Below are 22478 nucleotides of genomic sequence, written 5' to 3' on the forward strand. Positions count from 1 at the left end.
TTTAAAGGAGAATGAAAAGGAACCCTGTAAACTAAAAAAAGTAACTGAAAATTAAAAAGTAGTCCTAATGAAAATACAAGAAAACTCTTGAAGCAAAATGGTCTTGACGCTATGATCATTCCTCAGTTTGATTGTCTAATCAATCAAATGTCTGCAGTTTTCTGGAAACGTATTAGGATATTATTTCAAGCATACACTTTCCCAAATCTCATCTAACAATTCTTCATTTGTGTTTAATATTAATAGGTTGTCAGACAGTAAAATATGTCAGTCAAACCCAACTGATCTTATCACGAGCTCATATCTGTATTTTCACATTTTCCAGTCATGTCAGTAGGCTGTGATTAGGTGTGGAAGGCTTTTCTGATTTTTGGTCTCTCACCACTTAATGGCCCTCTAATGTCTAGCACCACCTTGAATGAAATAAATTAATGTAGCACAGTTTTAAAATTAAGCTTGCATTCTTTGATTTATTTTAGTCCTTTTTTCAATGAAGCTGGAAGAACTATCAAACTCTGTGTGCTGCGTTTGCACATTCAACATTTGTTCATGATGTTCCTTGTGTCTAGTATGCACTGGACACCTGCATTGTTTCAGAATATTGAACCTTACCACTATACTATTTATAAGATTAACTACAGAGATACGAATGAACTTAATAGAAGATGGAATAGTCAACATTTTGTCTGTGGGAACATTTCAGTCTGTAAGAGTACACAAAGTGCTTCCAACCCTCAATGTAATGGATATTCTGTTGATGAGAATGTTCTTTTTTCCCATTGCCCAAATCTCCATTTAGATACACTGAACTCAAGATGACATGGAATGAGATTTTTGATTGTTTTTAAGTTTTAACCTGAGATTTTATGAAATGTTTCTCACCTCTGATTCTGTACACGGTATCCACATGCAATCAGGTACAACTTGATGGAGAATGTTTCAGGAGTTTTGCAACAATAAGTAGAGAAGTGGAAGGTAAAGAACAATGTTCACTCAATAGAATATAGCAAGTAACTGACTGCTTTGTCAGAATAAATAGCCAGCCTCTGTGCTGAGCCTGTTAAAATGAGCATTTTGTTGTGCACCAAGTCATTCAGCATACACTCCCAAAGGAGAAAACAAACCTTTGGTTTCAAGGGACAGATCCATTTAGAGTGATCATTTTCAAAACGCAATCTTTTACATACATTTCACTAATCCATTGTGCGATTAACAGAGGGAAGCAGTCTGAATAAAAGCAAAAAGGCTTTTCCCCTTACAATGCTTGACCCTTCAGACAAGTTTCAATTGCTTTTCTGACATTCAAATGATTGTCTGGGGCAGATCTGTTATTAGCTGTTATTATCACACTATAGGCTTAGCCTTATCAGAACAGTGGGCCAGTTGGACAGAACTTAACTATTGATAGCTTGCTGTACTAGTTGTGGTTCAATGAAAAGGGTATGAGGTCAGTGCCTAGGCTTTATACTGCTCTCTCTAATAGCAAGTACAATAATATGGCTAACTCTGCCAAGTGAGATTTGCATTTAGAGACTGCAAAATCATCCAGGAAACTTTCACTCATAATTTTCAACCAAAATTATTGCCAGCAACAAATATGAACAGCTCACACTGGCATCATGTAAATTGGGTCTGTCATTTCTAGCCCAGTTTTAGTAGATGAACTATCAACCAGTTCATTCAACCAGCAGCATAACTTCATTATCATAGATCTCTAGGCCCTTGCCACAACATTGCAGAAGCAAACTCAAGGTTCTGTTAAAAAATGTCAAACACTCAAGTTGCCTGCAAGGTAGGACAAGACAGAAACAAGTAGCAAAAAGCAAATTTAAGATTGATACCAGGAAAGTTTTTCTTCAATATGACTCAACACTTTGATTGGGACAGAGGAAGTAAAAGAAGAAGGGCGCAATGCTTTTAATACGTTATTTCCTCTCCAAACGGTTAGAGATAGATAGATGCCAGATCTGCTGGACTTTCTCCAGCACGTGCTGTTTCTTTGTCAGATTCCCAGTATCCACAGTATTTAGCCTTTACCCTAGTTTTACCAAGCCCCTTATGGCATTGCCTTGGAATCAGAGCATTTAATAAACTTTCCTGACATGATTTCATAAAGATTATTAGATCAGTCATAATCTCATTGAAGACTTAATTGCATGAATGGCCTACTACTGTTCCTCCATCTTACGGTCAATGAGCTTGAAACCAATGATCGTAATCCATGTAATTTTGATAACTACCCACAACTTACATTTAATTTTCTCACCCAGACCAAAAATGATTAATAAATTACGGAGAATTGTGTAGCCAAGTCTCAGTAAAAGTGTTTCTAGGCAGCTATTTCACTGCATAAAAAAGCACTTGAAGTCCATCTTTAAACTGGTGACATCTATTTTAAAGGGCATTGACTACAAATGCCTCGTCCCTTACTCCATTTGTAGGACACTGCATCTCCTAAATCTGAAAACTGTTGGAATGCTGAATGGATGCTAGTAAGTGTCTGAATGTTAATTTTGTATGATTTGTGGATATCTGTATGACGTATGTAAATATTCAGTTTTATAACAAAGGTGATGGCCTATCTCACAAGTTGCTAAAGAATGTTGTATGAAGGTAGTGGAAGGGCTGACCATAATCTCCTAACTATTCCCTAGTCTTACCAAAATATTGAAAACTGGGAAATGTGGCATACTAATTCAAGGAAGTGTGGATTTAGTTAGTAATTGCAAGTCAATTCATTTAATGTCAGTGATGGGTAAGGTTTTTAAAGCAATAATTCAGGAAACAGTTAAATGGCATTTGGAAAGGAATGAGTTAATTAAGGGGAGCCAGCATGGATTTCAAAAAGGCAGATTGTGCTTGAGTAATCTGGTTGAATGAAATAATAGAGTGACCTGATGAAGAGAGTTGAGTGGCCATTGTCTGTAAGAAAACATTTAACAGAATACTACATAAAAAGCTGGTTAACAACATTGAGGCTCATGTAATGGTGAGGGGGGTATCATTCTCTACTTGGATAAAAATATTGGCATAAGGACAAAAAAACAGTGAGTCATAGCTTGTTTTGAGACTAGAGGATAGGAAACAGTGGTAAACTCATTGCCAGAACCACTGCTTTATTTGATATATATATGGCTGGAATATTACAATACAGAGTAAAATTTCAAAACTTACATGTGGAACCAACCGTGGACACATGACAAATGGTGAGAGTGATACCAATCAACTGGAAAGCACCTAGGTAAGTTAACAGACTGGACAATCAAGTGGCAGATGGAACTTGATGCTCATCGGTCTTTGGTGATCACAGGCCATAGAATAGAAAGCAAAGCACTCGATTTTTGCAGTGTATAAATAGAGATATTGAGCACAAGAAGCAGAGATGGTTATCTTTAATGAAGATCCAGTTAGGCCATATTCAGAGTATAACATTTAACTTTGATCACTGCACCCTTAGAAACCTGAACGATTTTGAGATGTTGCAGAGTAAATTTACCCAGGGCCCCAGCGATATTAATATAATAAATTACGTTGTTCTCCTGGGAACCAAGGCTGTTGAAAAGAAATATGATGGATTTAATTGAGATTACAATTTGTGATAGATATAGTTGAAGATAAAGCTGTTTCTGTTAGCTGATGGTACAAAGACTAGAGGATACAGATTTCAGATTTTGGATAAGAGATACAAGAATGAATGGGAGGAAAAGTTTAATTACATAGAGAGTGGTTGTGACCTGGGCCTTGCTGTCTAGAAGGTCAATGGAAGCAGAGATGATCAATAATCTTGAAAGGAAATTAGGCCAACATTTGAGGAACATGAGTTTGCAAGACTGTAGGGATGGAGTGTGATTATGGGAATGACGGTATATATCTGCAGAAACCTGGCATGGAATCAATTGTTCAGTCTGTCTCCTTATAGACTATAATGAGTGTATGAATGGATTTTTCCCATGCAGGTTGGAACTAGGTGCCAGATCTGGATTTCAGTCAGAAAAGTGCCTCTGTTTGGAAAGTGCCTGAAGTTCAGATTTTTGCCAAGCGAGCCTTCAACTGATCCGAAGAATTTAAAGATGCCAGTTAGTGTTTCCAGTCATTTGGGAAAGGCCACTATTAAAAGATGGGTTCAGCTGGAGAGCGACCTCTTTTTGATCACCGTGTGGCCTAGTGAGGAACCTGATGTTGTTCTCCTGGGTCTCGGAGCCTGTTCCATGATGCACCTCCTGGCTGGTGCAATCTCAGCAGTGAGTGCTGCTTCAGGTGGCACTGCTGATGAACCACTGACCTTTCAAATTGGTTAGCAGCACTTGAGGGTGGAATCTCCATCCTTAAATGGATGGCACTGGCATCTCAATAGCATCCAGGGCAAAGCATCCTGCTTGGTTGGCACCACATCCACAAACATTCACTGCTTCCACCACAAATGCTCAGTAGTAGCAATGTGTATTATCTACAAGATGCATTGCAAAAATTCACCAAGACTCCTTGGACAGCACCTTCCAAAGCTATGTCCTTAAGTACAGGGGCTACAGACACTTGAGAATACCACCACCTGCAAGCTGCCCTCCAAGTCAGCCACCATCCTGACTTGGAAATATATCCCTATTCTTTCAGTGTCGTTGGGTCAAACTCCTGGGAGCTCCCTGCCTAACGCCAATGTGGGTCTACCTACAGCAGGTGGACAGCAGCAGTTTAAGAAGCAGCACATCATCATATTCTCAAAGGCAGCTAGGAATGGGCAATAAATAGGCAATAAATCCCATAATTGGATTCTTAAAAAGTTAATTTGCCTAAAGGATATAGAGTTGGATCAAGGCTCCTGGAAATGATCATGTCTCTGCCATCATGAGCATTAAATTCAGCCAAAGTGTGCAGAGGAAATTCCCATAAGGATAACAAGATAATGCCTGCATGAAATAAGTATGTGTAAGACAGAGGGTATAGTTAAATTTGCACGGATAATGGTATAATCATTAAATGGTAGACAATTTCACATATTCATTATTTTTAGCAAAACTATAAATCTGTTGGGCAATACTTGCTTCAGATCTGTGCATGAGAGAAAGTCTTCTGGCAAGGTTTGTGGGGTGAATTTGTACTTGCAGAGTTACATTCTACTTTGCTCAAAAACTGCATGAATTCATGTCAGACTCTGTCAACTCACTTTTTCGATTAGAATCAGTCTAAACATTATGGCACAGACAAGGAACACAGGGGGCGAACACCTTCAACACATTATCTGGGCAGATACCATTGAGAATGTAACATTTTTTTAAAAAAGTTTTGTGATTTACATGTGAAAGAGGTGAAACTATCATGGTATTCTAACAGACGAAAGACTCAACAAACAATCAAGGTATTTTTCAATCTATAATTTCAGTTTCATCACACTGTAAACTTTTGCTATAAATTCTGTGTCTTAGAATCTTATTCTCCGTCACCACCTGATGAAGGAGCAGCGCTCCGAAAGCTAGTGTTTCCAATTAAATCTGTTGGACTATAACCTGGTGTTGTATGATTTTTAACTTTGTACATCCCAGTCCAACACCGGCATCTCCAAATTATGGCATGAAAAATGTAAGTTAACTCTCCCTGGGATCAGATATTGTTTTCTGGCTGTTTTGTATGTAATATTGATTGAATTTCGCAATAAAAGTACTGGTTAGATTATGACCAGCAGCCTTCGGTAAGTGATATGAATTAAAAATGTTGTTAAGATGTAAGTGATTCCCAAAACAGCTAAAACCTTTGCCTTTGCCAGAGTTTGTTGGTTGGTGGTGGGGCCAGAAAGATTGAAGGGTGAAAGCTAATTGGTATAACGGTTTATTTAGATGTGCTTTTGAAATGTATTCTTCTATCGTCAGCTAAGTGCAGTTTTAATTGATGAGCTTTTGTTGACATAATGAAACTCCTTCTCTACAAATGTTTCATTGTTTGCCTCCAATAGCAGCTACTTGTAAGGCCTTAAGCAATTTAGCTGTAAAAGCTCTTTCTTCCTTCATTTAGGACCGCCTTTTCTTCGTCATGGAATACGTAAACGGAGGCGATTTAATGTTTCAAATTCAACGTTCCCGAAAGTTTGATGAAGCTCGCTCAAGGTTTTATGCAGCGGAGGTCACTTCAGCGCTCATGTTCCTTCACCAAAATGGCGTCATCTACAGGTACTTGCTGAAAAAGAACAGCTGGGGTGTTCATGGTTGGTTTGGCTTGAATGCTTTCATATCTTAGCAACGAGTTTGGTTTAGAGCATACCGCCTTAGTTATCGTGCATGTTGAGACATGGGCCTGTATTGTTTTTGTTTTGTTTGTCATTCACAAAGTTTACATTTGAATAGCACCAGAAGCAGCAATCAGATGCAATGCCAGACTCATATTGTGAGCTTTTACAAAATGCTTGGCACAGCCTGACTGTCTGCTATCCTGCCAATGGAGGGACACAATCTCTTTATTTTCTCTTGACACCCACTGAAAATTTATAAAAGGTTTTTCATTTCCACCGCCAACCACTCTGACACCATCCCCCCACAACCATCTTCAAAAAGAAACATTCTCCCATTTCCTTTATTTATTTGTGTTGTCCTCTTGTTGACTGAATAGGACAACAGTCACAGGGTCCTTGTTTCTTCTCTCTTGTTCTCAGCAGTTAAGGGCAAACTATGAGTCATTCGCAGGAAGTTGCTGTTAGTGAAGTGTAAAGAAAAGGCTTTGCCAGCCATGTTATTGAGCCAAGAGCCTGTGTATTACCTCCAGGATAAGCAGAACTCATAATGCTTTGTGGAGGTCTTTTTAAAATAAAAATCAATGTAACGTCATATATTCACAAAAGTGAACTGTAGTTGCTCTAATACAGAAATCAAAATTGTTTTAAATGAAAAATGCGAGTTGAAGCAAAAACATTTTCCACTCAAGCTACTTGCCTGGTATCTGTCAAGAAATGACACAAGAATACTTCTGCTGTTCCTAATATTTGCATTACTTCACAGAGTGCAAAGATTTTGAGTTTGCTCCCTCCCAGATATTCCAGTATGTCAACAAAGGGACAGAATGACCTACATCCCAGAGGACCTTTTTACATTCAATGAGGAATGGAGCTTCCTTCTGGTTTGGGAATTCTATGCTGATGAACCTGGGAAATCTACATCCACCAAAATTTGCCCATTTTGTCAGAGCGTGACTATCAGATAACCGGCTATCAGTCATCTTCCACATTGCTGGATTCGACAGAACTTTTCCCGACTCTGGATGAGGGAAGCATATGGAAGGAGTAAGGGACTGTTGGAGACCAGGACCAGAAACGCAAAGCTTGCACCAGTATTGTGAGTTACAGATAGATGAATGGGGTTTCTGGAGGCATCAGGAGGTTTTGCCTGCTGATTGTATAGCCAGACAGCATCTGTGTTGCCTCCTCTGCAAAGATTTTCAGTGTAAAGTGCTACTGGGGCACTGTGAATGGACCGTGGCATGGAATTGTAAAGTGGTTGAGGCAGGTACATTATCAACATTTAAAAGGCATTTGGACAAATACATGGGTAGGAAAGGTTTAGAAGGATTTGGGCCATGTGCAAGGGAATGGGGTTAGCGTGGATGTACATTTTGGTCGAAATGGAACAGTTTGGGCCGAAGGGCTTGTCTCCATGCTGTAGGACTCTAGGCCTCTATCAGAGTGCAGTGTGGACCCATTATCCATTGATACTTCTGATTTAAAATCTCATTTTAAAAAGAAAGTTGCCAAAGTGAAATGTTCATGAAGTAGCAAAACATTGCCATTGCTCACACACAGTGGACCAATTACCTTGTTGAGTCAGCTTTTGGGCACTTATTGGTCAATGAGATTGCTAGTCCTCTGGTTCTCCTGCCTGTTCCATTTCATAAACAAATATCACTGCCACCTGCCTTTGAATACTGGCACCCAGAACTAGTTCTCATCTCCAAGCAATGCCCAACACCTTTCATTGTTATGAAAATTTATCTCACATGTTAAGTTTTGTATACATCTAAACAGAGCTGAAAATGTGTTGCTGGAAAAGCGCAGCAGGTCAGGCAGCATCCAAGGAGCAGGAGAATCGACGTTTTGGGCATGAGCCCTTCTTCAGGAATGAGGAAAGTGTGCCAAGCAGGCTAAGATAAAAGGTAGGGAGGAAGGGCTTGGGGGTAGGGGCGTTGGAAATGCGATAGGTAGAAGGAGGTTAAGGTGAGGGTGATAAGGTGAGGGTGATAGGCCGGAGTGGGGGTGGAGGCGGAGAGGTCAGGAAGAAGATTGCAGGTTAGGAAGGTGGTGCTGAGTTCAAGCGTTGGGACTGAGACAAGGTGGGGGGAGGGGAAATGAGGAAACTGTAGAAAAAAAACAATGTGCCCTCTTCTGTTAGTTGCCCATGTCAAATAATTTGCACATGTATTATTATTTACTTAATCCAACTATGTCATCTCTCCTCCAAGTCTTTCCCCAGTAAAATTATGTCTAGTCACTTGAAACCTTCAATTTCTAAGGCATTTTAAAAATTATTTCAAATGCAGCAATTTTTTTTTCATGCGGAGTGATTGTTCTGGATAGATGTAATTCTGTCTGAACTCAGAAGCTGGCTGAGGTCACGTCTAGTTAGTACTTATTTAAGTATGCTTATTTACAGTATTCTGATCCAGTTCTCAACATAAGGGAATGAGAAATTGGACTCGTTAGTAACCACATTTTGGGTGGCGTGAGTGCCATTACTCATCCACAGTGGCATCTACAGTGCACCCACACGTGCACAGTTTTCTGACACGCATCACACCAGACATCACCTTGGTGAAGATGTTGGTGCAATGTAAAGTAGGTGGATCAATCAGCATTTAAAATTCAAATAATACCAGCAGAGACACTTTGGAGTTCAGAGCTCCTTCCAAGACCTTCTGTGCAGCTTGCACAGCTGAGTACCATTAAGAAAAGAAAGTACCAATCTCCAGTGCTTATTAAAGGGACGGTTCCAATCTGGCAATGTTTTTCTGCCTGTATTGCTCACAAGACAAAGCCTTTCACTGTACCTCGGTACACGTGACAACAAATTCAATTCAATTCAATCCAATTCAGTTCAATTAACAGCTCACACATTTGGTTTATTCTGAGTATTGCTACAATTCTAAACATTTCTAGTGTTAGGGCTCTTATGTCACCTTCTAACCCAGAAGACCTGGGTTCAAGCCCCATCCTGCTTAAGAGGTTTAACATAACATGTCTGAGTAAGTTGATTTATGTAAAAACATACAAGTTTGTGATGCTTTCATAGTTGTCTCATTTGTCCTAATGCTTCAATGCAATGCTATCCCAATGGCAGCAGTACACCTGGTGGAAAACTGGTGACTGAATTCCAGTACAGGAGACTACAAAGTGGACTTAGAGAATGATGTAAAGCAACTCCAAGCATAAAAGATACACTTTTAAGTCTTCACAATATCAACATGGGCAATCTGGGTTGGTGGGTTCACAGGCAACAGGGACACATAGTTTGGCTGGGATGGGAGGACATTTGCTACAATCCTCAGAGAGGACCACTGAGTCACTGCCATTTCCCCAGGTCATTGCCTCAGTAAGACCGATAGACATTCAAAGGGCATATTGTGAGACTGCAGTGACAAGCTCCTTGTCCTTTTGAACATCAGTATCCACAGCTCAGTGGCAACAGCCTGCACTTTCACCACAAGAAGATGGTTTTTTATGACTTCAGTCTGACCTTTAGGAGCAGCACTCAGAGTTTCGGTGAAAGTTGCTTGTCTGTAGTAGAAGCTGAGACATCAGCTGTGTGAGTGAGCCACATGAGTGAGTCCACAAACTTGTGTTCTCCACTGTTTCATTGTGGCGGAGATAGGCTGCAAGTTTTGAGCAAAGCTTTTTACCAAATTGTGTCGGATTTCTTCATATACCATGACATTGATCACAGAATTTCTGGAAGGCTTCCAAATGCACCAAATGTTTTGTTATTAATACTCATCAATGTTCTTCTGAATGCTGTCCCATCAAAGTCCTCATCTGAGTCCTCACCTGAGCAGATTTTGTGATCAACTTCACCTACTATCAAGCTCTCACCTGCATTCCTTCCCAATTGTCCTGGCTGCAGCACACTCATATCCTGTGTCTCATTACGTGCAGCTCTCACCTTGAAACGATCATCTTGAGTTACCTGCTGTATCAATTTCTGGGCTGATGTGAAATTGAGTGTCTCCATTATCACTGACTTCCTACTATTCCTGTATTCCTTGGGTAACTGACAGGATAAAGGCTCAAGGCTGAGATTGTGTTGAGAGATTGGGGAAGGTAGGTGCTGCAATGCTAATACCACCTTCAGTTTGTAAACCAGAAGGGATGGTGGGATGGGTAGAAATGGGTTGTGAAAAGGAAGATTAAGTTTGACAATGCAAACTCTTTCATTGGTTTCAGCCCTGCTGCTGGCCATAGACTCAGCAATGTCCCTTCCAGCATTGACCAGAAACATCTCCTCCATGTTGGCTGGAGAATAGAGGCAGGTACCTTCACCTTTAGGTTAGCTGTTGCTGCCTTCAGACATTCACAACCTTCTGCAAGAGAGAGGGAGATATATTAGTGAAGGTGGGACAATATAGACACTTCAATGACACAGAAAACTTGGTAGGTCCCTGATGGAGCATAGACTTTGGACAATGCAGGAACAATTCACCTTAGTATCAGTCGCCCATTGTTTCCCTGTAGCTTCTGCACATTTGTCCTTTTCACAAAGAGTCATAGAGTCACATAATGATCCAATTCCCTCATGAATGTTCAAATGAATCTGCCTTCACTGCACTTTCAGGCAATGCATTCCGGATCCTAAGCATTTAATGCAAAAGTAAGCTCTTCTTCATGACACCATTGCCTCTTTTACGAATTACCTTTGACCTCTCTGGCTGTGTAATATTTTTGGTAAAGTGGTTATCATAGTTGTAAAGCTGGAAACGTCAGCCAAAGTGGGTGTGAGCATTAAACATTGCTTCATATGTGAGAGTGAGGTGAGGCATATGCAATTTAAATAAGACTCCTGCTACTGCTCAAATAACTACAGCACCTTCCAAACATGCAGCCTTTGTCATATGTTGTGGCACTGACTAGTTAGCTTGCGGTTGGGGTAGACTGCTGCGATCCTCATATCTTAAAAAAGAAATCAACATATTTGGAGATGTTATTACATGCATACCTAATTAACAGTGGTAAGGAAAGACCACAATTGATAAACTATTCTGAAAATTCTAAAAGAGCTGCTTGTCTTAACAAGGTTATTGCAGGATTGCAATACTGCACAAATTACATTACTTAGTTAGTCATAATTACAAAGATTGCAATTATTGTGACTGACCACCATGGTTACTATTTTTTAAAAAACTGTGAGCCATCGAGCCAGATTTCATTCAGAGATTTGACTTGTCCCATAGTACCATCAATTGGAGTCTTGGCACTATCAGAAGCCAGGTATGACAATGTTAATCTCCAATGGGACCTCATGCTCAACTGCCTCTTCCCCAGCCAAAGACTGTGTGGCATTATCAGGTTAGGTAGAAATGAATGCATTTCTACCTACGGTCGGAGGAGAAGCGTCTTATCTTCCGACTGGGAACCCTCCAACCGCAGGGGATGAACTTGGACTTCACCAGTTTCTTCATCCCCCCTCCCCCCACCTTGTCTCAGCCGGATCCCTCCAGCCCGGCACCGCCTTCCTGACCTGCAGTCTTCTTCTTGACCTCTCCGCCTCCATCCTACTCCGACCTATCACCCTCACCTTGACCTCTTTCCACCTATCACATTTCCAACGCCCCTCCTCCAAGTCCCTCCTCCCTACCTTTTATCTTCTCCTGCTGAACACTCTCTGCTCATTCCTGAAGAAGGGCCTGTGCCCGAAACGTCGAATCTCCTGTTCCCTGGATGCTGCCTGACCTGCTGTGCTGTTCCAGCAATAAAGTTTCAACTTTGATCTCCAGCATCTGCAGACCTCACTTTCTCCTAGAAATGAATGCAACCTCAACATTAACTCTTTCAGAACCATTGCAACAATGAAACAGCCTTGATCACCTAGAAGAACAAGGCAGGCAGATGGGAACATTGCTGCAAGTTCCTATCCAAGCTAACAATCAGGACTTGTAAATATATTGCCACTCCTTCATCATTACTGATTCAAACTTTTGGAAATCCCTACCTAACACCACCCAAACTGCTGCAGTTCACAAGGAAATGGTTCATCAACACCTCAAGAACAATTAAGGATGGGCAGTAATACTAACTGGCTCAGTCAGCAATATCCACATTTCATAATTGGAGAAAAAATATCCCCACCACTGACAGATTACCAATCTCCGTTAATGAGGTGTCTTATTTAAATTGCATATGCCTCACCTCACTCTCACATGTGAAGCAATGTTTAATGCTCACACCCACTTTGGCTGACACTTCCAGCTTTACAACTATGATAACCACTTTACCAAAAATATTACACAGCCAGAGAGATCAAAAGTAATTCGTAAAAGAGACAATGGTGTCATGAAGAAGAGCTTACTTTTGCAGTAGCAGAGGCTAGTGCAGAAATTGGTGGGATATAAAATTTAAATATATTGTGGTTATTACATTTCTTTCGGGTTTGCATCCAGGCCCTTGAAGCTAATCACATTAATCTATATGCTTTTTTGATCCTAGATATGGACTTCTTTCCTCCAGGAAGTCCAGTACTGTACCTTAAACCCAGGTTCCACATTGTCTCATACTCAGTCTTTCTTCTGTCTTTACCTTGACAGATTTAGTTCCCACTGAATTCTCAGCATTTGCTTCAGCCATGACACAACAGCACTTCAAGAGATGCAAGCCAGCTTTAAGCATTGATCTTCGGCCTCATGATGAAACATGGGGCCAGTTAACCATGAGCTTAGTGATGGCTGCATACAAATATTGCACTGGTAGCATCAAGATATCATGCTGCCTATGTTACTGCCAGTAGGCACAGATACATCACGTAGCGTGATCAGTTTGCCTGTTTTTCAGGTGTTCCAATTTAGCCCCCAGGCTTTCTCCATTTCATTCAAAACGTGGTGAACAGCTTGAGTCCTGAACATCGCTTTAATTATGAAATGTTAATTGATGGTTCACAAAGTGCTTCTGTCTGCAGGATGCTTCATTGTTCCACATTCCGATTTTAGTCCTCAGCAAACCTTGGAAACTCTCAGCTGAATGGGCATCATTATAGATATCCCCATTTTGCTACTCAGTCAGTAGCTGTTGTGCTAACAGCTGTCTGCAAAGCCCTATTGTTTAAAGCTATTCTAAACATTGCAATTATAAGCCAATGCGTTGATGGAAAAGACCTTTTAAAATAAATGGTTTATTTAATTTTTATTTAGATGCCTTGTTAAACCTGGCAATTCCCTAATCAGTTTAAAAAGAGGTCCTGTCAGCAACTCGTCAGCACGTTTTTGGTCAGGATTATCAGTAGGATCTCCTTAATTATACGTTCCTTCCCAGAAGAATGTGAGCAAACTATTCAGCCCTTCTCGACTGTTCCATCATTTAATTTGATTATAAATTGATCTGTATCATAACTACATCTGGCCCAGTAACAATCTGTGTTCCTGTGCGATCTACCCACCTTCATTTTATAAAGCTACAAGAAGATACAGTGCTCTTGAGGTGATGACCTCGCCTCCCAAGCAATACACTGTAGGGCACAATTTGTTTTTTAAAACCGAATATTACTCAGATGGCAAGGGAACACCAATAGGCCCATACATATTGGCAACTTCTTCATACTGGAAATCTCTGACATCAGATAGATTATATTTTATAATAGATCGTTTAGCTCGGGATGCCATGATCTGCAGGTAAGAATTAAAGGGATAAAGGGAAAGTTTAGAAGAAACTTTTGGATGTAGCTATCAATGTTTAGTTGATTACAACATTCAAAAAGGTAGGGTTGAACTACATAAAAGTCCAAATTTAAGACAGTTTGAGGAAGTGTCAGGGAATTTAGATTAGTCTGGGGAGAAGATTGAAATATGGGACTAATTTGGGTCAAAAGACAAAATGAAACTACATCAAGTAAGCCCCATAGCATGTTATGTTCTTATTAGTTTGATGCTGCATATTGTGTTGTGGGGAAAATCACCAGCCTCGGAGTCAGAGTCGGGGTTCAACAACAGAGTTTATTGTACAAGGAAATACTGGAGCTCCGAGGAGAGAGAGACACCAACAGCACAGTGGTCAGCTGCATTTCTTCTCTCAACCCGCAACACATGTCAAGATACTTTTATACATTTTATAATAATAGGTCAGTGATGAGGTTATTGTCTTTGTAACATGGTTTGTTTATGATAAACATTGCAGAATCATTAATAGTTTCAGTTCAGTTATTGTCAGTCCCAGAGCAGCCTTTGTTAATTTCAGCGCAGTCGTTGTCAGTTTCAGCGCAGACATTGTCAGTTTCGATGTCTGCGCAGATCTCCATTTCTGTAGTAATGAGCGCTAATCACTCTTTCTGAGAAGGACAATTACTGCAGCCCTGGCTATTAGCACTCTGTATTGAGTCTGTACCAAAATGTTAGTATTTCTATCAAAGGTGTTGGCTGGACCCAGACACTTTGGCAGGCAGTGTTCGTTACTCATGTATATTCTCTCCCCAACTTGCCTTAAACTAATCAACTAGGTTGTGAGTGCATTCTGCTGGCATTCTGGTGGTCACAGGTTGTGTCTGTATTTGCTTTGATGTCTCTCTCCATATTGTTGTCCGGCGGCCATCTTGTGTGTGAAGTGGTCAACTTATGGCTCAGTGGCCATCTTGTGTGTCCATGTGCCTAGTGTCACCCTGCCCTATGCCATCTCCCACTTCAGTTGATAAGGATATTAATGAAATGTGTAGAAAGAAATGCCAGGAGCAATACCTGGCATAACTAAAAATAAGATGTCCACATGGTGAAGTTACAATTTAGGATGACTGGCATTCTGGACAGCATAAGCAGCAAGCAATAGAACTAAGCAATCCCACAACCAACGGAAAAGATCTAACCTCTGCCATCCTGCCATGTCCAGTCATGAATGATGTGAACGATTAAACAACTCTCTGGAGAAGCCTAGCACATCTAGTGCAAATGATAAGGCTGAAGCACTTGCAACAATCTTAAGCCAAAATGCCTTTGAAAATCCATCTCAGCATCATACAGAGGTGCCCCAACATCACAGATACCAGGCATCAGATGAATTGATTCACTCTATGGTGTTCACAAAAAAAACCCAGCAGATGGCACTAGGTAGTGAAAAGGCTGTAGGTTTTGACAACATTTCAGCTCCAGCACTAGCCATGCTGTCCCAGGATAGCTATAATATTGGCATTTTCCTAACAATGTGGGAAAGTTTTCCAGTTATGTCAAATACACAAAAAGCAGGACAAATCCAACCTCATCAACTACCACCCCATTAGTCTACTCTCAGTCATCAAAGAAATGATGGAAGGAGTCAACACAGTGCTATCAAGTTCCACTGCATACTGTAACCTGCTCACCAAAGCCCAGTTTGCATTCTACTGGGGTCAGTCAGCTTCTTTTGCTTTTAATTCATTTGTGAGATGTGTCCCTTGTTGACTCGAGAAGGTGGTGGTGAGCTGCTTTCTTGAACTGCTGTAGTCCACCTGTTGTGTGTTGAGCCATAATGCCATTAGCGAGGGAATTCCAGGATATAGACCCAGCAACAGTGAAGGGACAGCAATATATTTCCAAGTTAGGATGGTGAGTGGGTTGGAGGAAAACTTGAAGGTGGTGGTGCTCCAATGTATCTGCTGCCCTTGTCCTTCTAGATGGAGGTAGTCGTGGATTTGAAAATGCTGTCTGAGGATCTTTGGTGAATTTCTGCAGTCCATCTAGTAGATAGTACATATCGCTGCTATTGAGGGTCAATGGTGGATGGAGAGGATGCTTCTGGATGTAGTGCCAATCAAGTAGGCTACTTTGTCCTGGATGATGGCAAGCTTCTTGAGTGTAGTTGGAGCTACACCCATCCAGGCAAGTCGGGAGTATTCCAACACATTCCTGACTTCTGTCTTGTGGATGATGACAGGCTTTGGGGAGTCAGGAAGTGACTCCCCGCAGTATTCCTAGTTTCTGACGTGCTGTTGTAGCCACTGTGTTGATGTGGCAAGTCCAGTTGAGTTTCTAGTCAATGGTAACCCACAGAATGTTGATAGTGGAGCATTCAGCATTAGATTGTCTCTAATTGGCAATATGTATGGTACGAGGAGAAAGTGAGGTCTGCAGATGCTGGAGATCAGAGCTGGAAATGTGTTGCTGGAAAAGCGCAGCAGGTCAGACAGCATCCAGGGAACAGGAGAATCGACGTTTCGGGCATAAGCCCTTCTTCAGGTATGGTACAAATGTTACTTTCCACTTGTCAGCCCAACCCTGGATATTGTACAGATCTTGTTGCATTTGAACATTGAGCTGTTCAGTATTTGAGGAGTCGCAAATGGTGCTGGACATTGCACAATCATCAGCGAACATCCCCTCTTCTGACCTTATGATGGAGGGAAGGTCATTGATGAACCGTCTGAATATGTTTCAGGCCTAGGACACTACTCTGAGGAACTCCCACAGAGATGTCCTGGAGCTGATATTATTGACCTCCAGCAACCATAACCATCTCCCTATGTGCCAGGCATGCCTCAAAATAGTGGAAATTTTTCCCCATTTCCACTGATTCTCGTTATGCTAAAGGTCATTGATGCCACACATGGTAAAATGCAGCCTTGATGTCAAGAGCAGCCACTCTCACCTCACCTCCAGAGCTCAGCATTTTTGTCCATGTTTGAACCAAGGTTGAAATGAGCCCTCATTCTCCAGCATTACAGGTACTAGTGTTCAGCCAGTTCGATTCACTCCACGTGATATCAAGAAATGGTTGGAGGCACTGGATACTGCCCTGACACCATTATGGCAATAATGCTGAAGATTGTGCTCCAGAACCTGCCGTTCCCCTAGCCAAGCTCTTCCAGTCAAAACATCATCAAAACAACAGAGCTGGTCACTTCCCTCATTTCTCATCCATGGCACCTTATTGTATTTAAACACAGTGGCTGCATTTCAAAAGTGATTAGTTAGTTGTGAAGCACCTCAGATTATCCGGGGAACTTGAAAAGGACTGTATCATTTTATTATATTTTTAAATTTGCAGGAACCCATTATTTTCAGATAAATAATCTGTAAAAGTAAGATGTTCACCATGTATTACTTAACAAAGCTTTATGCAGTGAAATTAGCATTAACAATAAAATGAACAGGTGAATGGAAGAGCACAAGGCACAGTTCATTACAACACCAAAATTGTTACTATTTGCCATGATACAGTCCTACTGATGTACACTGGTGCACATCAAAAGCAAATGTTCTGAGATAAACAGGACTGATGAAAACCAGATTGATCCTTGTGCAAATGCAACATGTTAGCCAAAGTGTAAGCCAGTCTAATTTTCAAGTTTACAAAATTATTATAACATGCAGCAGTATGAACTGGGGAATGTATCTTCAGTTAATCAAGTCTACACATTTCACTGACCAGCTATAGCTAGAAACCTTATTGCTCACATTTAAAAACCTTAGAAGATTCCCCTCTCTCTAATACTTATGTATAAAACTACATGAATGCTCAAAGACTTCCATGTAAACATATAAATTGCTCTTTGATTTACACATCCCTTTATTCAGCCTTGCTTCATCTGGAATCCATGGTAAAACTTTGGTTTGGCAGCTATACCGGGTCCTGTCTGACACGGATATTAAAGTGTTTTTATTTGTTCTATCACCACACTTATTATCTTATCCATCTAGCTTGAAGGAATCTGTAGTAAGTTTACCATTGTTGATGGCAAAAGTACTAATCTATTGAAAGAAATACAGGAGTTGAAAAGATCTAATATTTTAAGAATTTATTTCAGGGTCACAAATGTTTGCCTGAGCAGATTACCACTTTACAGTTCACCTTGCTGTTAATCACATGATATAATATCAAGGTCTCAAGTATTTTAGTTAAAAATGGAGCATCCATAACCCAAGATTGGTTGACAAGAGGTGCAGAATAGCCTGACTATGTTTAGAATGAATAGGTCACCTGATCCAGGTTGCCAAAGTATATTGGCAGGGGTTGGCCACAAATGTTGGAAGGAACACAATTTTCCAGTCTGTCCTTTGTATGGTGAAGCTATGAGAGGATGAAAGAATGGCAATTCAGGAACAGGTGTAAGGAAAAGGGTATAAGGACATTCCTGGGAACTACAGGTTAATTAGTTCATCATCAGTGGAGGGTAAAGTTAGAAACAATAATCAAGGAAAAACATAAGTAGGTCTTCAAGAAGTTTAAGTTAATTAAGGAGAGCCAGCATGGTTTATAAAAGGCAGAACATGTTTGAATACTACCTTATTGACTCTTCTGGTTAAGTAAGAGAATATTGTTGAAGAAAATCACATGAGCGTTGTCAATACGAAGTTTAAGAAAGCATTTGATGAAATTCACAAGAAGCCTAGTTAACAAATTGACGGTTATGGAATATAGGTTCAGTGTTAGCTAACACTTGAAAAAATGGCTAAAGGACAGGACATATTGAGAAAATAATTAGCAAAGCACATGTCATGTGGGGCTTCATAAGTATAGGTATGAAGTACAAAAGTTATGAGGAACCTTCATATAGCTCTGGTTATGCCAGAACTATGATCTTTGCACATGGTTCTGACCATGAGACTTTAAAAACAATATGAGAATCTTCGAGACTTTGCGGAGGAGAATACCAGAATTCCTTCAGAGGAAAGAAACTTTAGGTCAAGTTTGAGAATCTGGGGTTGTTCTCAGAAGATTAATGGCACTTTGATGGAGATTCATAAAATTATGGTAGGTTTTACATAAAACAGAAAATGAAAACCTGATCCTATCGGCTAACAATGTAAGGACTAAGGACCACAATTTAATGTTCTGGGCAGGGGTTGGAGAGGTATGTGAAGAAGTTCTAAGCAACAAGGGATGATCACCTGGACCTTATTACCTACAAGATTGGAAGAGGCGAAGACTATCAATGATTACCAAAGTATTTTGAATGAGCACACTGTATACATTTGTTCTCATTTTCCAAAATTTCTTCAATTCTAGAAAGATACTCGCAGATTGAAAAATGACAAATGAAACACCCCTATTCAAGAAAGGAGGGAGACAGAATTCAGGAAACTAAAGGACAGTTTCTCAAACTGTCATTAGGAAACTGCTCAAATCCATTATTGAGGAGGAGGAGGTGGTGGTGGTGGTGTAGGCCATTTTGAAAATCAGAATACAATCAGGCGGAGTCACTGTAGTTTTATGAAAGAGAAATGATGTTGACAAACTTTTTAGAGACCTTTGAGGATGTATTAAGCTGGATGGGTGAATGGAAACCAGTAATGTAGTGTCTTTGGATTTCCAAAAGCCATTTGATATGGTGCTATATAAAAGATTATTATGTAAGGTAAGAGCTCGCATGTTGCTAGTTATCAATTAACATGGATAGAGGATTGGTTAACCATAGAAAACAGATTCACGGGGATGAAGGGGTCATTTTCAGGTTGGCAGTAACTAGTTGTAAGTACTATGGGGATCAGTGCTGGGGCCACAATTATTTAAATTCTACAACCAGTCCATAGGAACCCTGAAATTAAATGGTTCAAAAATTCCTTCCTACAAATGATACAGGCACCGTAAATCAGACTGAGATATTAAGATATGTGTATGCAGCATTTTACAACCAGCATTAATATGTTCTTTCGATGGAATTTGCCTTATTTTGCTTGGGTGATTCTGCCTTTGATCTTTAAGCTTCTTTAATATCTTATCACAAGGATTTATGTCTCATTGGTAAAATGTTCTGTACTCAGAAAGGGAGAAGAGAAAAGCACACACACTACTTGTCACTGTTTTGTGAACAACACTGGTAGAAATCTTTGCTTTTCATCTCATCTCATTTAACTTTATTTGACCTTTTCCCAGTGCTTATAATGCTGATGTGCAACTGGGAGAAAAAAAATTGTTTGAAAAACTCAACAGTAAACTGTTGTTGTTCTTACATCACATGTTCTCACAAGCATGTTATGGCTTGCAGAGAGATCAGTTAAGAAAATATAATACTGAATGCATTGTGCTGTGAATAAAATTGAAACAGCCATTACAGCAAAACCTTTCTCTTTTTCTGCTCTCATTAACCTCAGGCTACTTTCACTGTTACAGTCTAAAACTAATTTAGATTCAGTTCAGACTTAATGTGCCAACTGTTCACGTTTGGTATGACTATTTCCATGTTGTAGGGACACTATATGCCTGCCTTTCAAGATAGAAAGTGATGTTGTGTGGTGTCCTCCTCTTTATCCCTTCCATTCCCACTCCAGAGCTCCGACATTCCTTCATTGTTGTGACTGACTGAACACCACTGTACACTGTAGGAGGGGAATCTCACAAAATTAAGAAATGCATTCACAATTGAGCAATACTGGGAAAAGGAGGTAAGATTTTGAGAGTGACACCTTGGGGAAATGAGGAAGGAGCTGGGAGTACTTCTGAGCAGAAGCAGAGAGGAAAGTGCCAGCATTAGTGGGACAGGGGAGAGTGGCTGGGAGAGAAGTTAATTCACAAAGTGGTGCTCTGAAGCCTGTCAGTTCCCTGAGGACTAGCCGCATCACAGATCACTACCTTCGCAGTCTTCAGTGACACTAATAGAGAATGCCTTGCCAGTGCACAAGGATCGGCCCATAGCCCTGCCTACCCTCAGGGATGAGGGAGGGGTTTGGCTTGCCATAATTAGTCTGCTGAGCTTGATGCTGAGGGTGTTCTCAGCTCGGTAATATGGAGTTTGAAAGGTCACATCATTATTTGCAACACAGGTCCAAGAATTTACAAAATCACAAGACCATTGCAGATGAGGATGGATTTTCGATTCATCCACCCAGAAAAATGTTAAAATTGCTCTATTTCAGCATCTAATTATTTCTTGGAACTGTTCCTGGTTTTTTGTCTCCATTTTATCTGTGGAAGTCTGATCCATACATGAAACAAATTTTCTGGCATCAATCCTCTGAATATTGAACCCTGAGCTACACCATTCCACCTTAGCTGAAAATGTGTTGCTGGAAAAGCACAGCAGGTCAGGCAGCATCCAGGGAACAGGATGCCCGAAACGTCGATTCTCCTGTTCCCTGGATGCTGCCTGACCTGCTGCGCTTTTCCAGCAACACATTTTCAGCTCTGATCTCCAGCATCTGCAGTCCTCACTTTCTCCTCAACCATTCCACCTTACCCTGATAGAACCTCTCCAGCAAGTAATTGCTGCCTCCTAACTTTCAGGTAATTTCCTCTTTCACAAATTTTACTACTAAGTCTATTTAATACTTAAGAGTTTAGCAAACAGCCTTTCGGATGGAACCACATCAAATGCCTTTTAGATGTCTAGCTACATATTTTGAGTGGACCAGTAACGTTATCAGACTAGTAGCCCAGAGAGCTGGACTAACAGTCTGGAGATTTTAGTTCACTGAAGAGTTTTAATTGAGATAGATAAGTAAGCTATACTAACACGCCACTGCAGAATTTCCTTCTCCTTGATGTGTCTTGAGCAATGGCAAGAAAGATGGGAAATTACTGTCAGAATTGAAGAATCATATTGTCAATTTCAAGAAAATATTTTCCAGTTTTCCACTCAAGCCATAAATGGTGATTTCAGAATCCTGCCACTTAGCAGCGGCAACCTTACTTCCATGTATTTGTATCTCATTAAAACCCAACTCACCTCATTCATATGCCATTTTCATTCCCATTCTCTACTCCATCGAGAAACTAGATGGTGCAAACTTCTGACTTGATTGTTTGCCATGACCATCATGCAACTGCCTCTTCATTGCAATATCTTCATGTCACCATCGCTCTTGACCTTTCATCCTGCAGATTGACATTGGCAAACCACCAGCCTCACCATTATTGTTCTGCTTTCTCTCAGACCAACTTGCACACCACTTCACCCTTTCAGTACTTTGGTGGTCAGGGGCACCTATTACTTGCATGTTTCTGGCAGACTGCTTTGTGTGCAGATCAGATGCATCTCATGTATCTGCATAAGATGCTTCTCACTGCTGTTCACTTGCTTTCTTAGCACTCATTCACCTTGAGCTTACTTGGATGATGCCAGCCTCATTATACTTCACACTGCTTTCTTAGCAGACGGGGACTTTAGTGTTCAACTACAAGCTGCCAGACTCTGTTGACTCACATTGCTTTTTAACACAGAGGAAGAGGCAGGTATCCTGGGGAGCCCTTGGTCCAGGGGTGGACATGTTATTGAGCAGCTTTGTGCTACATCAGCTTTGCCACTGCAGCAAGTGCCAATGATTTACGTGGCAAAAACGCTTCATAGATTGCTTTAAGCAAATAACACCCATTCAAAGGGGAGTAGTCCTGAGTGAGATAAAGGGAGACTACA

General features: G+C 40.6%; 1 protein-coding gene across 2 annotated transcripts in view; it reads left to right on the forward strand.

Moving 5' to 3' along the window:
* prkcea (protein kinase C, epsilon a) overlaps window positions 1-22478 on the forward strand; it is a 594816-nt gene that overhangs the window by 489610 nt on the left and 82728 nt on the right. For both annotated transcript variants that reach the window (XM_043695660.1, XM_043695661.1), the window contains one exon: window positions 6004-6158. In XM_043695660.1, the coding sequence (XP_043551595.1) occupies window positions 6004-6158 (155 nt within the window). The remainder of the gene's footprint in view (window positions 1-6003; window positions 6159-22478) is intronic.

This window comes from Chiloscyllium plagiosum, chromosome 9, assembly GCF_004010195.1.
Source record: "Chiloscyllium plagiosum isolate BGI_BamShark_2017 chromosome 9, ASM401019v2, whole genome shotgun sequence".
In the NCBI taxonomy this organism is placed as follows: Eukaryota; Metazoa; Chordata; class Chondrichthyes; order Orectolobiformes; family Hemiscylliidae; genus Chiloscyllium; species Chiloscyllium plagiosum.